The sequence below is a fragment of the Nerophis ophidion genome, linkage group LG15 (assembly GCF_033978795.1).
Source record: "Nerophis ophidion isolate RoL-2023_Sa linkage group LG15, RoL_Noph_v1.0, whole genome shotgun sequence".
Taxonomy (NCBI): Eukaryota; Metazoa; Chordata; class Actinopteri; order Syngnathiformes; family Syngnathidae; genus Nerophis; species Nerophis ophidion.
Window position 1 is genome coordinate 33,417,797 of NC_084625.1, and position 16,405 is coordinate 33,434,201.

At 41.5% G+C, this 16,405-nt stretch overlaps 1 protein-coding gene across 3 annotated transcripts in view; it reads right to left on the reverse strand.

The window, feature by feature from the left end:
- Positions 1-16,405, reverse strand: part of neto1l (neuropilin (NRP) and tolloid (TLL)-like 1, like) — a 264,930-nt gene that overhangs the window by 33,838 nt on the left and 214,687 nt on the right. For all 3 annotated transcript variants that reach the window (XM_061922057.1, XM_061922055.1, XM_061922056.1), the window contains exons 8-9: positions 15,205-15,287; positions 14,656-14,801 (exon numbers count right to left, since the gene is read on the reverse strand). In XM_061922057.1, coding sequence (XP_061778041.1) covers positions 14,656-14,801; positions 15,205-15,287 — 229 coding nt within the window. The remainder of the gene's footprint in view (positions 1-14,655; positions 14,802-15,204; positions 15,288-16,405) is intronic.

Below are 16,405 nucleotides of genomic sequence, written 5' to 3' on the forward strand. Positions count from 1 at the left end.
GTCAATAGCTAGAATTTTACCGTTAAAAATAACAATGGTATAATATTTACATTTACAGTAATGCACTGTAAAATAAATTAAAAAAAAACAATTTTACAGTAAAAAAAACCTGGCAGCTTGGTTGCTAGAATTTTTGCGTATGAATAATGTAATTCACTTAAAAAACAACAACAACAAAAAAACAATCACTGTAGACTTTAAGGTCACCGGAATTTACACTTACTTTTTTAGTGTAAAACACATTCAGAGAATGTCCGCCACAAACAATTAACGTTGATTTTACGGTAAAAAAAACCTGGCAGCTTAGTAGCTAGAATTTTTGCGTATGAATAATGTAATGCACTTTAAAAAAAACAAAAAAACAACCACTGTAGACTTTAAGGTCATCGGACATTACACTTACTTTTTTAGTGTAAAACACATTCAGAGAATGTTTGCCACAAAAATTGGGCTTTGGTGGTGTTTATTTTTATTAGGGATGTACACAACGACATGAATATTCCAGATCACCGAAATTAACAGTTATTAATTTTATACACATACTGAAATGTTTTAACCAAGTATTTTTAAAACACTGAAGTGTCTTCTATTCGTGATAGCATTTAAGCTAGTAGCGCTTAGCATGCGTGCTAGCTGCTTCTCTAAGAAATGAGCAGTCTCACCGTGAGTTTTTCGAGGTGTCGTAATCAATTACGGTTTTATGGTAATAAAAATTGTGAATAAATAAATACATTTCACCACGGTTAATCAATATACTGGCAATCGATACATCTCCGGTTTTTATAATACGGTAATTTGACACTGTGTTCGAAGAATGTGCTGTTACTGCCTTCCAGTGTTTACTTGTATGTTAGGATTTGTTAGTCCACTCTAGAGCACTTTGAATTGCCTTGTTATTCCCATCCATCCATTTTTTACCGCTTGTCCCTTTCAGGGTCGATTGAACACAGTCTGATTGAATGCTGACAGACCGCCTTTAAAAATGGAATGGAATTTTTTTTTTTTTTTTTAACTGAATAAGACACCCTGAATGGACATGACATTAAAGAATGTGGGTGTGGTGGGTGGACCTGCGCACCTGCAAGGAAGCGGGGTGTGGCAGAGCCGGCTTCGAGGTTGGCGACAGGTGACTGGATGACACAGCTCACTTGGTACAATCTATCTCTCATAATGGAGAAGTAAGGGAATACCCGCGCTGTTCCCAGGCGCATCGGCTGACCGTCGATGTAATCGACTTGGTCCCAGGCCGCACGCAAAGTTTTGTCTCGAGACTGCTCGAGGGAAAAATCCTCCGTAGGATGCCAATTGGGGGCCGGGGAGGCTTCTCGCGAAGACTCCGCCGGTTCCTGCTCGGCAGTGTCGGATGGCCCTGCCTCGGCACTGAGAACTGCACGGATACTCCCCTTTCCTACAGTCCATGAACGCATCCCTACGCATTGTGTCAGTAAGCGCCTAAACCACGGCCAATTTGTGCCCAAAATTACGGGGTGCGAGAGGTGCGTACTTACAGCTACCTCTACCCTATGCTTTTGGCCCTCGTACCAAATTTCTACTGGCATCATCGGGTACTCGTGCACATCCCCATGAACACACCTGATTTATAGCCGTGTTGCATGCCTCAAAGCCCCGGGTCGAACCAGGTTCTGGTGGATCATGGTCTGTCCGCAGCCCGAATCCACCATCGCCTGGTATGTACTCACTTTTATTTTTCCCAATACAGCTGGCATTCACAGGCCCTTTTCAATTGTCTCTCGTGTGCTCATACACAAAAGCCTTTTTAATTATCTTTCGGGTGCTTTTCAGCACTTGTCCCTTCCGTCTTTCACGTTGGCTCCTGCTCCAACTCCAACAACTTGTCCTTTCTGACTGCTGCCTTTTAACAGAACGACAGGTGATTAGAAGACCACTTTCAGTTGTGTCATCCACTCACCTGTCGCCAACCTCGAAGCCGGCCCTGCCACACCCCGCTTCCCTGCAGGTGCGCAGGCTACGTCCACCACAGTGGAATTTATAACATTAACTATGAATGATAAAACACTAATTATTGACAACATATGAACATCACACCCCCTCTCGATTGACAAATTTGCAACAAACAAAGCAAAATATGAACACGATGGGTAAAAAAAATCCAACTACAATCTGATATATCTGATATATAGCTAAGGTTTAGAACTATTTTGTGAAAATCTCCTTCCGCGTCTGTCCCTGACACCCACACTTCAGGCTAGCCGCTCTGGAAACACTCTGTGGAAACGCTCCCCGCCCACACTGCTTGGTGCCTCGTCTGAGCTGCTGTGTCTTAAATGACCATAGTAACTAGTATATCATACAACAGCGCAGATTCCAACCATTGAGATATTTGTATAGCTCAAGACGTACGGTCATTTGAAAACATCACTGCACATCATTATGGCGGCTATGGTTTCCATCTTAAAGATCTAAAAAATATATTTTGGAATGTCCGGCGGGCCATATTGAAAAACTCAACAGGCCGCATGTGGCCCCCGGGCCTTAATTTGCCCAGGTCTGCTCTACTCTGTGGGGGTAAAAAATGAGTAAAACATCAATATTTAATAGAGTCCCTTAAAGGCCTACTGAAATGAGATTTTCTTATTTAAACGGGGATAGCAGGTCCATTCTATGTGTCATACTTGATCATTTTGCGATATTGCCATATTTTTGCTGAAAGGATTTAGTAGAGAACATCCACGATAAAGTTCGCAACTGGAGAAAAGCCCTGCCTCTACCGGAAGTAGCAGACAATCACGTCAACGGTGTGATGGCTCCTCACATATTCACATTGATTTTAATGGAGCCTCCAACAAAAACAGCTATTCCGACCGAGAAAACGACAATTTCCCCATTACTTTGAGCGAGGATGAAAGATTCGTGTTTGAGGATATTGATAGCGACGAACTAGAAAAACAAAACAAAAACGCGATTGCAATCGCCTTGCATTGAGACGGATTCATATGTTTTTAGAGACATTTACTACGATAATTCTGGGAAATCCCTTATCTTTTTATTGTGTTGCTAGTGTTTTAGTGAGTTTAACAGTACCTGATAGTCGGAAGTGTACGTCCACGGCCGGGTGTTGACGCGCAGTGTCTCGGGGAAGTCGACGGTAGCTGTACGGGAGGCACAGGCTCAGCTGATATCCGGTAAGTGGGGACTTTTTAACCACAATTTTCTCACCAAAACCTGCTGGTTGACATGTAGTCGGGATCCATGTCCGCTCTGATCCATAGTAAAGTTTCACCTCCGTGAATTTTAAACAAGGAATCACCGTGTGTTTGTGTGGCTAAAGACTAAAGCTTCCCAACTCCGTCTTTCTACTTTGACTTCTCCAATATTAATTGAACAAATTGCAAAAGATTCAGCAACAAAGATCTCCAAAATACTGTGTAATTATGCCGTCAAAGCAGACGACTTTTAGCTGTGTGTGTGTGCAGCGCTCATATTCCTAACAGCCCGTGACGTCACGCGTACACGTCATCATTACGCGACGTTTTTAAGGAAAAAGTCCCGGGAAATTTAAAATTGCAATTTAGTAAACTAAAAAGGCCGTATTTGCATGTGTTGCAATGTTAATATTTCATCATTGATATATAAATTATATATATATATATATATATATATATATATATATATATAGTAGTGGGTTTCAGTAGGCTTTTAAATCATTGTCTTTGTTTTCCTAACTATGCACACTTACGTACAAATTAATAATGTTTGTTTAAATCAGGGTTAAGGGTACAAAGAACACTTAACATTGATAGTATAAATTCATAAAATAACAAGCTCATGTAATGCTATCGAAAAAAACAAGCCTCAAATCATTACAGCTTTTGCTACATTTAATTTTTTTTTTTTTTTTTTTTACAAAGCTGCTGCTGCAAAATCAGGTATTTTTAATCACACCAAAAAAATGCACACACAATTCTGGAGGCGCTGATTACTGGCAACATGTGAGTCTCCAAGCCTGAAAGACATCATCAGCATCAGTTGTACTCGCAGGTGTGAGCATGCACCACGGTTGCTAATGGTTTAATGTTTGCATTTGGGAATACTTTGCATCTAAAGGAAGTATCTCGCAGGGAGTCGGCGGTTTGTGAATGACTCAGTAAAAACTCCCGGTCCCACTGGGAAAGAGCAGCTGCGAGAACACTCATAAAGGCGTAAAGATGCACCGTAAGCTGCAGAGCACTTTGTCTTAGTGAAAAAACAGGAAGACTATAATGTCCACGCTTCCATTCCAGTCCCTTGCAGACTGCTTTGATATAACATCGCAATGATTGGATGAATTTGAGTGTGATATTGGTCAACTAGGAACTGGTTTACATTCATGATCATATATATATGAAGATGTTCACGCCTACATCGTATCAGTCAGCATACAGTGGGGCAAAAATGTATTTAGTCAGCCACCGATTGTGCAAGTTCTCCCACTTAAAATGATGACAGAGGTCTGTAATTTTCATCAGATACCAAAAAGTTCTATTTTGGTTTCATCTGACCACATGACATTCTCCCAATCCTCTGCTGTATCATCCATGTATCCATTTTGGTATAAACTCAACTCGTCGTGTTTGGAGGAAGAAGAATACTGAGTTGCATCCCAAGAACACCATATCTACTGTGAAGCATGGGGGTGGAAACATCATGCTTTGGGGCTGTTTTTCTGCTAAGGGGACAGGACGATTGATCCGTGTTAAGGAAAGAATGAATGGGGCCATGTATCATGAGATTTTGAGCCAAAACCTCCTTCCATCAGTGAGAGCTTTGAATGGTTGACCAAATACTTATTTTCCACCATAATTTACAAATAAATTATTTAAAATTCCTACAATGTGAATTCCTGGATTTTATTTCCACATTCTGTCTTTCACAGTTGAAGTGTACCTATGATGAAAATTATAGACCTCTGTCATCATTTAAAGGAGGGGAACTTGCACAATCGGTGGCAGACTAAATACCTTTTTGCTACACTGTATTTGATGAATACATGAAATAACTGCTTCAAATCAAGTGCAACCCTTCAATTGGACACTAAACAATGCATTTATAATATAATAGCATTGTGGTTTATAGATTTGGAAATAAGACGAAGAATAGACTGAGTCACCTGTTGATTGCTCAGTAGTTTGCATGAAAGGGTTAAGGTTGCCCTGGTTACGGTGCATCAGTGAATAGGCCTTGCAAAAAAGGATGACACTACTAACCTAACAAAGAAACTTCTGTGTTAGACCTAAATGCTTTCATTAACAGGTCAGATAGTGCACCATAAGCTCAATATGCAAACCAATTATGAATAGAAACATCTCTCTGTTCAACAATGTCACTGACATGGAAAAGACTCACAATGATTTGATGTTGCACAATGACTGTTTGCATTTGAAGCCTGTGTGTGTGCTATAATCTTTCGGCTGAAACCTAAGCATGGACACAAAATAATTCCCACTTTTCGCCTTGTCTTTGCAATAAGACTGTGGCGAGAGCAGATGCTCTATCCATCGTCTGTAATCGTACAATCACCCTCAGGCACCATTCTATAAAATAGAGACATATTTGATCTTTTTTTTTTCTATCAACGCCTTTGAAAGCATCAGTTTTAGTTGTAAGAGCGGTTGTACGAGTCGGAATTTTAACATTCTTAATTGCAGGGATGCTGCCCCCGCGACCCAATCTCGGATAAGCGGAGGAAAATTGATGGATGTTAGCATTTTTTGAGAAAAAAAGAGAGAATTATAAAGAGGAAAATTTGAAAAAAAAATCTAAATTTCCTGCAATTGGGTGCATTTGAACACTATATTTACCTGGGGTCACCAACGCGGTGCCCACGGGCACCAGGTAGCCCGTAAGGACCAGATGAGTCGCCCGCTGGCCTGTTCTAAAAATAGCTCAAATAGCAGCACTTACCATTGAGGTGCCTCTATTTTTTTTTTATTTTATTGATTTACTAGCAAGCTGGTCTCGTTTTGATCGACATTTTTAATTCTAAGAGAGACAAAACTCAAATAGAATTTGAAAATCCGACAAAATATTTTAAAGACTTGTTTAAATATATTCTTTTTTTTTTTTTACTTTGTTTCTTATAACTTTCAGAAAGACAATTTTAGAGAAAAAATACAACCTTATAAATGATTTTAGGATTTTTGAACACATATACCTTTTTACCTTTTAAATTCCTTCCTCTTCTTTCCTGACAATTTAAATCAATGTTCAAGTAAATTTATTTTTTTATTGTAAAGAATAATAAATCCATTTTAATATAATTCTTCATTTTAGATTCTGTTTTTTCGACGAAGAATATTAGTGAAATATTTCTTCAAACTTATTATGATTAAAATTCAAAAGAATTATTCTGGCAAATTTAGGAAATCTTTAGAATCAATTTTAAATCTTGTTTTAAAGTCTTGAATTTCTTTTAAAAATGTTGTTCTGGAAAATTTAGAAGAAATAATGATTTGTCTTTGGTAGAAATATAGCTTTGTACAATTTGTTATATATTATAACAAAATGCAGATTGGATTAAAACCTGTTTCAAACATGTCATAAAAATTATAAAATTAATCTTAATCAGGAAAAATTACTAATGATATTCCATAAAAATTTTTTTTTTATTTTTTCAAAAAGATTTGATTTAGCTAGTTTTTCTCTTCTTTTTTTCGGTTGAATTTTGAATTATAAAGAGTCGAAATTGAAGATAAACTATGTTTCAAAATTTAATTTTAATTTTTTTTGTGTTTTCTCCTCTTTTAAACCATTGAATTAAGTTGTTTTTTTTCATCATTTATTCTCTACAAAAAACCTTCCGTAAAAGGAAAAAGATGAACGACGGAATGACAGACAGAAATACCCATTTATATATATATATATATATATATATATATATATATATATATATATATATATATATATATATATATATATATATATATATATATTTATTAAAGGTAAATTGAGCAAATTGGCTATTTCTGGCAATTTATTTAAGTGTGTATCAAACTGGTAGCCCTGTGCTTTAATCAGTACCCAAGAAGTAGCTCTTGGTTTCAAAAAGGTTGGTGACCCCTGCTTTAGATGTATTCTAAACCAACCTCTTTGGCTGTCTTTTTGAAACATGTCCATGTAATGTACCACATAATTACATTTTTTTTGGTAGATAATTTACTAACATTATCATAATTGTAAATGTGGTAACCCTTTAGTATGGGGAACATATATTCACCATTAATTAGTTGCTTATTAACATGCAAATTAGTAACATATTGGCTCTTAATTTTTCATTATTAAGTACTTATTAATGCCTTATTATACAACCAGAAAGCCATTATCCAAGAGTCTTCCTTCAATAACCTGACAATTTTTGCTTATTAGTAACCCTAACACTTATATGTTCCCCTTGCATCCAAATAACTCTAAATTAAGTCTTTGTTACTTTAATAAGAAACTAATTAATGGTGAATATGTTCCCCATACCGTGTTACCGAAAATGCAATGTAAAGTTATATGACATGCATGCAAAGAACTCAGAAAACTTTTCCCATTTGGCAACACAATCCTGTAGCCACGCCCCCTCAGGTAATATACTTCCGGTGTAATCACCTCTGTTTACAATACTTTAGGTAAAAATATATATCTTCTTGTAAGCTGCGTATAAAAAATTTAGAACTACGACTGGTTCAGAAATAACAAAGTTTGGATTGTAATCATCCAAATACGATGAGCAGCAAAGTAGACAGCCGTTAACGTCTTGGCTCGGATAGCGGATGGAAGCGACAACAAGTGAGCTAGCGCAAAGTTAACTAACTAGTGAGCTTGGTTTGGTGCTCCTGATCGTCTCCCCGTCCTGCAATTCAGTGCAGCATTTAGCCATGAGCAACCTGCGGCTAATGCGAGCGTTCAAATCATTTTGTTTGGATCTTAATTTTTTATTAATATTTCACAAAAAAATGAGGAAAGGATATTCTGATGCAAACATTTATTTTTAAACACGCAGATTTCCAAGTTTTCGCCAAAATTTCACATGCCTGTACTTGCGAATGTAAACAAAACTTCAGAGCTCAGTTTTACAGACATCGTATGGGCCTGCTCTACTAAAATCCCAAATACTATAAGCTAAACAATGTCTGAAAACAATAAAGTTGCATATACTATTATTAGTGGGTGTGGTGCGGGCATAGCTCGGTTGGTAGAGCGGCCGTGCCAGAAACTTGAGGGTTGCAGGTTCAATTCCCGCTTCCGCCATCATAGTTACTGCCGTTGTGTCCTTGGGAACGACACTTTACCCACCTGCTCCCAGTGCCACCCACACTGGTTTAAATGTAACATAGATATTGGGTTTCACTATGTAAAGCGCTTTGAGTCACTAGAGAAAAAGCGCTATATAAATATAATTCACAATTCACTTCACTGCGTGTACAATTGATAACAGGTGCATAAGTGCTGCGGCCCGGCCTATTTTATTGAGTTTTTTGCATGTACAATATCGGCTGTCACAACAGCTGTTTGTACAGGTATGTATGTATTTATTTTTAACACGCTATTTATTGTTTATATTATATTAAAACTTTTCAGACATATTGAAATATGAAACTGTAAACTTGTAACTGTGAAGATGTTCGAAAAAACACTAAATTGTTATGTATTCTATTATTATTTTCTTTTATTAATAATTGTTTTTGTTGTTTTGGGTTTAATTTTTTTTAAACATGTGTGAAATAATTATTTACTTGACAATACAATACAACTGTACCCAATAGAGTAACCACTTGTATTTTCGTCATAATAATAATATTAATATTACATTTAATTTATAGGCAGCTTTTGAGAAACCCAAGGAAAAATAATTACAAGACAACTATAAAAACAACAAAAGATGAAATCAACATACACAGATACAATAATTATTAGATAATTATAACATTTGAAGGATAAAATCAACCTGTAACAAACAAATAGGACAGTGTAAAAGATATTATAGTAAACAAGCCATTTTAAACAGATGGGTTTTGAGTCATGCTCTTATGTTTGATGATAATAAAGCATTCTATTCTGTTCTATTCTATTCTATGGAGGCTAATTTCCCTCCACGTTTATGGCATCATATGGTCCAACCTGTGGTGTTTTGTCAAGTTGTTGACATACAACACACAAATTTGATATGTACCATATTGTATATTTTTCACATTGAAGCGCGATCCAGACAGCAGAAAGTATTTTTAGTATACCCAATGGTGACTCTGGGAGGCGCTACTGTGTTGTGATGCTGCATCTACGAATTACAATCCAAATATGTTTACACACACACGTACTGTAGGCCACTGGATTCCACCGTCTTTGTAAGGTGATCACCTCCTTTCTCAAAGCCATTTGTGCGTAACTGTGTCAGTTTGCGAGTTCATTTCCCAACCATCCATCCATTTCTCCATCCATCCATCCACCGCATGTCTATATGAAGATGCAAAACAGCAGCCGCAAAACAATTTTAGCCTTGATGAATCACATTGCCAGCGCTAAATGAATATATTTGCATAATTTTTCCTCACAGTATTGTGGGTGAACTGATAATCAGCATATATTCTGCACATACATGAAGACAGACACGCTAAGCACACTCTCGAATTTGGTCGTTTAAAGAACTCAAATTATGATTTTTTTCTACATCTAAAATACCTCCTTGTGGTCTACATAACATGTAATGGTGGTTCTTTAGTCAACATTTTGCACAGAAAAAGATTTACAGACAATCTTCAAGCTGCTTTCTGACCATCTCTAGAATGCGACATTTTAAAGTTAAAGTTAAAGTACCACTGATAGTCACACAAACACTAGGTGTGGTGAAATTACCCTCTGTGTTTGACCCATCCCTCTAATGGGCTCACCACCCATAGCAGGGGCCATAGAGGTCGGATGCAATGTGAGCTGGGCGGCAGCCGAAGGCAGGGCACTTGGCGGTCCGATCCTCGGCTACAGAAGCTAGCTCTTGGGACGTGGAACGTCACCTCACTGGGGGGGAAAGAGCCTGAGCTAGTGCGCGAAGTGGAAAAGTTCCGGCTGGATATAGTCGGACTCACTTCGACGCACAGCAAGGGCTCTGGAACCACTTCTCTCAAGAGGGACTGGACCCTCTTCCACTCTGGCGTTGCCGACAGTCAGAGGCGACGGGCTGGGGTGGCAATTCTGGTTGCCCCCCGGCTTAAAGCCTGCACGTTGGAGTTTAACCCAGTGGACGAAAGGGTAGCCTCCCTCCGCCTTCGGGTGAGGGGACGTGTCCTGACTGTTGTTTGTGCTTACGCACCAAACAGCAGTTCACAGTACCCACCCTTTTTGGGTACACTCGAGGGAGTACTGGAAAGTGCTCCCCCGGGTGATTCCCTTGTCCTACTGGGGGATTTCAACGCTCATGTTGGCAACGACAGTGAAACCTGGAGAGGCGTGACTGGGAAGAATGGCCGCCCGGATCTGAACCCGAGTGGTGTTTTGTTATTGGACTTATGTGCTCGTCACGGATTGTCCATACCAAACACCATGTTCAAACATAAGGGTGTCCATACGTGCACTTGGCACCAGGACACCCTAGGCCGCAGTTCCATGATCGACTTTGTAGTTGTGTCATCGGATTTGCGGCCTTATGTTTTGGACACTCGGGTGAAGAGAGCGGCGGAAATTTCTACCGATCACCACCTTGTGGTGAGTTGGCTGCGATAGTGGGGGAGGATGCCGGACCGACCTGGCAGGCCCAAACGCATTGTGAGGGTCTGCTGGGAACGTCTGGCAGAGTCTCCTGTCAGAGAAAGTTTCAATTCCCATCTCCGGAAGAACTTTGAACATGTCACGAGGGAGGTGCTGGACATTGAGTCCGAGTGGACCATGTTCCGCACCTCTATTGTCGAGGCGGCTGATCGGAGCTGTGGCCGCAAGGTAGTTGGGGCCTGTCGGGGCAGCAATCCTAAAACCCCTTGGTGGACACCAGCGGTGAGGGATGCCATCAAGCTAAAGAAGGAGTCCTATCGGGTCCTTTTGGCTCATAGGACTCCGGAGGTAGTGGACAGGAACCGACAGGCCAAGCGGTGTGCGGCTTCAGCGGTCGCTGAGGCAAAAACTCGGACATGGGAGGATTTCGGGGAAGCCATGGAAAATTACTTCCGGACGGCTTCGAAGCGATTCTGGACCACCGTCCGCCGCCTAAGGAAGGGGAAGCAGTGCACTATCAACACCGTGTATGGTGCGGATGGTGTTCTGCTGACCTCAACTGCGGATGTTGTGGATAGGTGGAAGGAATACTTTGAAGACCTCTTCAATCCCACCAACACGTCTTCCTATGAGGAAGCAGTGCCTGGGGAATCTGTGGTGGACTCTCCTATTTCTGGGGCTGAGGTCGCTGAGGTAGTTAAAAAGCTCCTCGGTGGCAAGGCCCCGGGGATGGACGAGATCCGCCCGGAGTTCCTTAAGGCTCTGGATGCTGTGGGGCTGTCTTGGTTGACAAGACTCTGCAGCATCGCGTGGATATCGGGGGCGGTACCTCTGGATTGGCAGACCGGGGTGGTGGTTCCTCTCTTTAAGAAGGGGGACCGGAGGGTGTGTTCCAACTATCGTGGGATCACACTCCTCAGCCTTCTCAGTAAGGTTTATTCAGGTGTACTGGAGAGGAGGCTACGCCGGATAGTCGAACCTCGGATTCAGGAGGAACAGTGTGGTTTTCGTCCTGGTCGTGGAACTGTGGACCAGCTCTATACTCTCGGCAGGGTTCTTGAGGGTGCATGGGAGTTTGCCCAACCAGTCTACATGTGCTTTGTGGACTTGGAGAAGGCATTCGACCATGTCCCTCGGGAAGTCCTGCGGGGAGTGCTCAGAGAGTATGGGGTATCGGACTGTCTTATTGTGGCGGTCAACTCCCTGTACGATCAGTGCCAGAGCTTGGACCGCATTGCCGGCAGTAAGTCAAACACATTTCCAGTGAGGGTTGGACTCCGCCAAGGCTGTCCTTTGTCACCGATTCTGTTCATAACTTTTATGGACAGAATTTCTAGGCGCAGTCAAGGCGTTGAGGGGTTCCGGTTTGGTGACCGCAGGATTAGGTCTCTGCTTTTTGCAGATGATGTGGTCCTGATGGCTTCATCTGACCGGGATCTTCAGCTCTCACTGGATCAGTTTGCAGCCGAGTGTGAAGCGACCGGAATGAGAATCAGCACCTCCAAGTCCGAGTCCATGGTTCTCACCCGGAAAAGGGTGGAGTGCCATCTCCGGGTTGGGGAGGAGACCCTGCCCAAAGTGGAGAAGTTCAAGTACCTAGGAGTCTTGTTCACGAGTGAGGGAAGAGTGGATCGTGAGATCGACAGGCGGATCGGTGCGGCGTCTTCAGTAATGCGGACGTTGTACCGATCCGTTGTGGTGAAGAAGGAGCTGAGCCGGAAGGCAAAGCTCTCAATTTACCGTTCGATCTACGTTCCCATCCTCACCTATGGTCATGAGCTTTGGGTCATGACCGAAAGGATAAGATCACGGCTACAAGCGGCCGAAATGAGTTTCCTCCGCCGTGTGGCGGGGCTCTCCCTTAGAGATAGGGTGAGAAGCTCTGCCATCCGGGAGGAACTAGAAGTAAAGCCGCTGCTCTTCCACATCGAGAGGAGGCAGAGGAGGTGGTTCGGGCATCTGGTCAGGATGCCACCCGAACGCCTCCCTAGGGAGGTGTTTAGGGCACGTCCAACCGGTAGGAGGCCACGGGGAAGACCCAGGACACGTTGGGGAGACTATGTCTCCCGGCTGGCCTGGGAACGCCTCGGGATCCCCCGGGAAGAGCTAGACGAAGTGGCTGGGGAGAGGGAAGTCTGGGTTTCCCTGCTTAGGCTGTTGCCCCAGCGACCCGACCTCGGATTGATGGATGGATGGATGGATGTTTGACCCATCCTTTGTTCCGCCCCTCGAAGTGGAAGGGAGCAGTGAGCAGCAGCGGTGGCCGCGCTCGGAAATCATTTTGGTGATTTAACTCCTATTCCAACCCTTGATGCTAAGTGCCAAGCAAAGAGGTAATGGTTCCCATTTTCATAGTCTTTGGTATGACTTGGCCAGGGTTTGAACTCAGGACCTACTGATCTCAAAGCATACACTCTAACCACAATGTCACTGAGCAGTTTGTGAGCTGTCTTATTGACATGCATTCACTTTGACTGTGTCTTCTCCCAGCCATGTTGTAGTTTTTAGCGCTTCCATATGGAGCCTACTGACAGATATTAAAGGCCTACTGAAATGAGATTTTGTTATTTAAACAGGGATAGCAGGTCCATTCTATGTGTCATACTTGATCATTTCGCGATATTGCCATATTTTTGCTGAAAGGATTTAGTAGAGAACATCCACGATAAAGTTCGCAACTTTCGGTGCTAAGAGAAAAGCCCTGCCTTTACCGGAAGTCGCAGACGATGAGGTCACATGTTGATGGTTCCTCACGTCCTCACATTGTTTTTAATGGGAGCCCCCAACAAAAAGTGCTATTCGGACCGAGAAAACGACAATTTCCCCATTAATTTGAGCGAGGATGAAAGATTCGTGTTTGAGGATATTGATAGAGACGGACTAGAAAAACAAACAAAAAAAAACAAGTAAAAAAAAAAAAGGCGATTGCATTGGGACGGATTCCGATGTTTTTAGACACATTTACTAGGATAATTCTGGGAAATCCCTTATCTTTCTATTGTGTTGTTAGTGTTTTAGTGAGTTAAGTAGTACCTGATAGTCGGAGGTGTGTCGCCATGGGTGTCTTGACGCGCAGTGTCTCAGGGGAGTCGACGGCAGCCATGGACAGCACAAGCTCAGCTTTTCTCTGGTAAGAAGCGACTTTTTACCACAATTTTCTCACCGAAACCTGCTGGTTGACGCTACGTCGTGATTCATGTTCGCTTGACCGCGCTCTGATCCATAGTAAAGTTTCACCTCCAGGAATTTTAAACAAGGAATCACCGTGTGTTTGTGTGGCTAAAGGCTAAAGCTTCCCAACTCCATCTTTCTACTGTGACTTCTCCAATATTAATTGAACAAATTGCAAAAGATTCAGCAACACAGATCTCCAAAATACTGTGTAATTATGCCGTTAAAGCAGACGACTTTTAGCTGTGTGTGTGTGCAGCGCTCATACTTTCTAAAAACCTGTGACGTCTTGCGTACACGTCATCATTACACGACGTTTTCAAGACGAAACTCCCGGGAAATTTAAAATTGTAATTTAGTAAACTAAAAAGGCCGTATTGGCATGTGTTGCAATGTTAATATTTCATCATTGATATATAAACTATCAGACTGTGTGGTCGGTAGTAGTGGGTTTCAGTAGGCCTTTAAGTTCTTTTGTATTAGAAATGGCAACAGCGGAGGATGCATGTGCATGTACGAGCCAGTCTTCCCCACAACAAGTGGATCAAGAAAAAGAAGGAGCTCATCCTATCCGTGGGTAGATCTCAACCATATAAGGATAAACTGCTGACATCACCAATTAAAAAAATGTAACAAATGGGGCAAATTCCAAACAGCTTGTTTGGAGGAAGTATGAAGGAAGGCAAGATTATTTCATAAATGCAATAACTTCGCCAGACCTCCCGAGCTACACTGTGGGCACCCCTTCTCTTTTACTGCAGGTGTTAGGTTCTGGAGTCTTACGCTCTTGGTAGGTGGTGAAAAGAATGCGGAAGCGACTTTTCCGGCTGGCCTCGTCCGCCCACATCCGGATGACGCCCAGCGTAGACACCAGCATGAGGTCATTGGCCACCGTGGAGCAGAATTTACTCTTCAGGTCCTCCACCGAACTAAAAAATGGGATAAGTGTTGAGGAGACATTTTTTTATGAATTCCATGTCATGATATTCATCCTCCATCTCGCTTGATAACTATACATTTTTATCACTCCTTGTCTGGTCTTATTGTGTATTAGGCTACAAGTATGCTACTGAGAATAACTTATTTGCAGTTAAGCAGCCAGTCAGTATTCTCAATTTTCACGAATTCAGAAATACAATTCAAGACAAAATTTAAATACAAGAACCTTGACGGTTGAATATCAGTGATGTGATATATCATAAACGATTTGACCACCATTGACCAGTGTGCAGGTAACATAAGAACTATGACATCTTGTCGTCGTGATACAAAATAATACTGCATTGCTTATCTCAATAGCATCAGTGTCATTTAACCCTGCTTTTTTCTTACCTGCCGCCATCGTACACCGCCACAAAGTTACGCTTGCACTCGTTAGAGTTGGCCATTTCGTAGTCCAGGAAACGCAGGTAGATCTAGATGATGACAAAACACAAATATGGTGAAATGATCTGTGACACAAAAACATTTAATCAGCATTGATACGAAAATTAGACACTTTTAAAAAGTTTTTTGAAAGATGTTTTAGGATTTTTCTTATATGATTACCGTATTTTCCAAACCATAAGGCGCACCGGATTATAAGGTGCACTGCCGATGAATGGTCTATTTTTTTTATCTTTTTCATATATTAAGTGCACCGGATTATAGGATGCACTAAAGGAGTCATATTATTATATATTTTTTTCTGAATGGAAACATATCCTTGTGGTCTACATAACATGTAATGGTGGTTCTTTGGTCAAATTGTTGAATAGATTATATTTTACGGACCATCTTCAAACCGCTTTCTGACAGTCGCTTCCGGATGCGCCGTTTGTGGGCGGTCTAATTTACGTGGCTCACCTTCGACGGCGTCTTCTCCCCGTCTTTTTTGTTGTAAATAAATGATAAATGGGTTGTACTTGTATAGCGCATTTCTACCTTCAAGGTACTCAAAGCGCTTTGACACTACTTCCACATTTACCCATTCACACACACATTCACACACTGATGGAGGGAGCTGCCATGCAAGGCGCCAACCAGCACCCATCAGGAGCAAGGGTGAAGTGTCTTGCTCAGGACACAACGGACGTGACGAGGTTGGTACTAGGTGGGATTTGAACCAGGGACCCTCGGGTTGCGCACGGCAACTCTCCCACTGCGCCACGCCGTCCCGTTGTAGTGGTGTAGCGTGCAAGGATGGGAGTGGAAGAAGTGTCAAAAAATGGAACTAACTGTTTTAATGACATTCAGACTTTACTTAAATCAATGACGGAGCACCATCTCCTCATACGGAAACCACCAGACCAGAAATGTGTCTCGTAAAAAAACGTCCGACCGAAACTCTAATAACTATAGTTCCTTGGGTGAATAATGTAAACTCACTGCACCGGTATGTTTTAGTGCTTTTATGGTGAGTTTACTGACTGATATAAGTAAGAACTTTACACAACTTTATATTAGAAATGGCGCTAAAACATTTACGACTAAAACATTTTGATAGTTTTTTGAGTGCTGTGTGTTACATTCTATATTTTCAATGCAACATTTA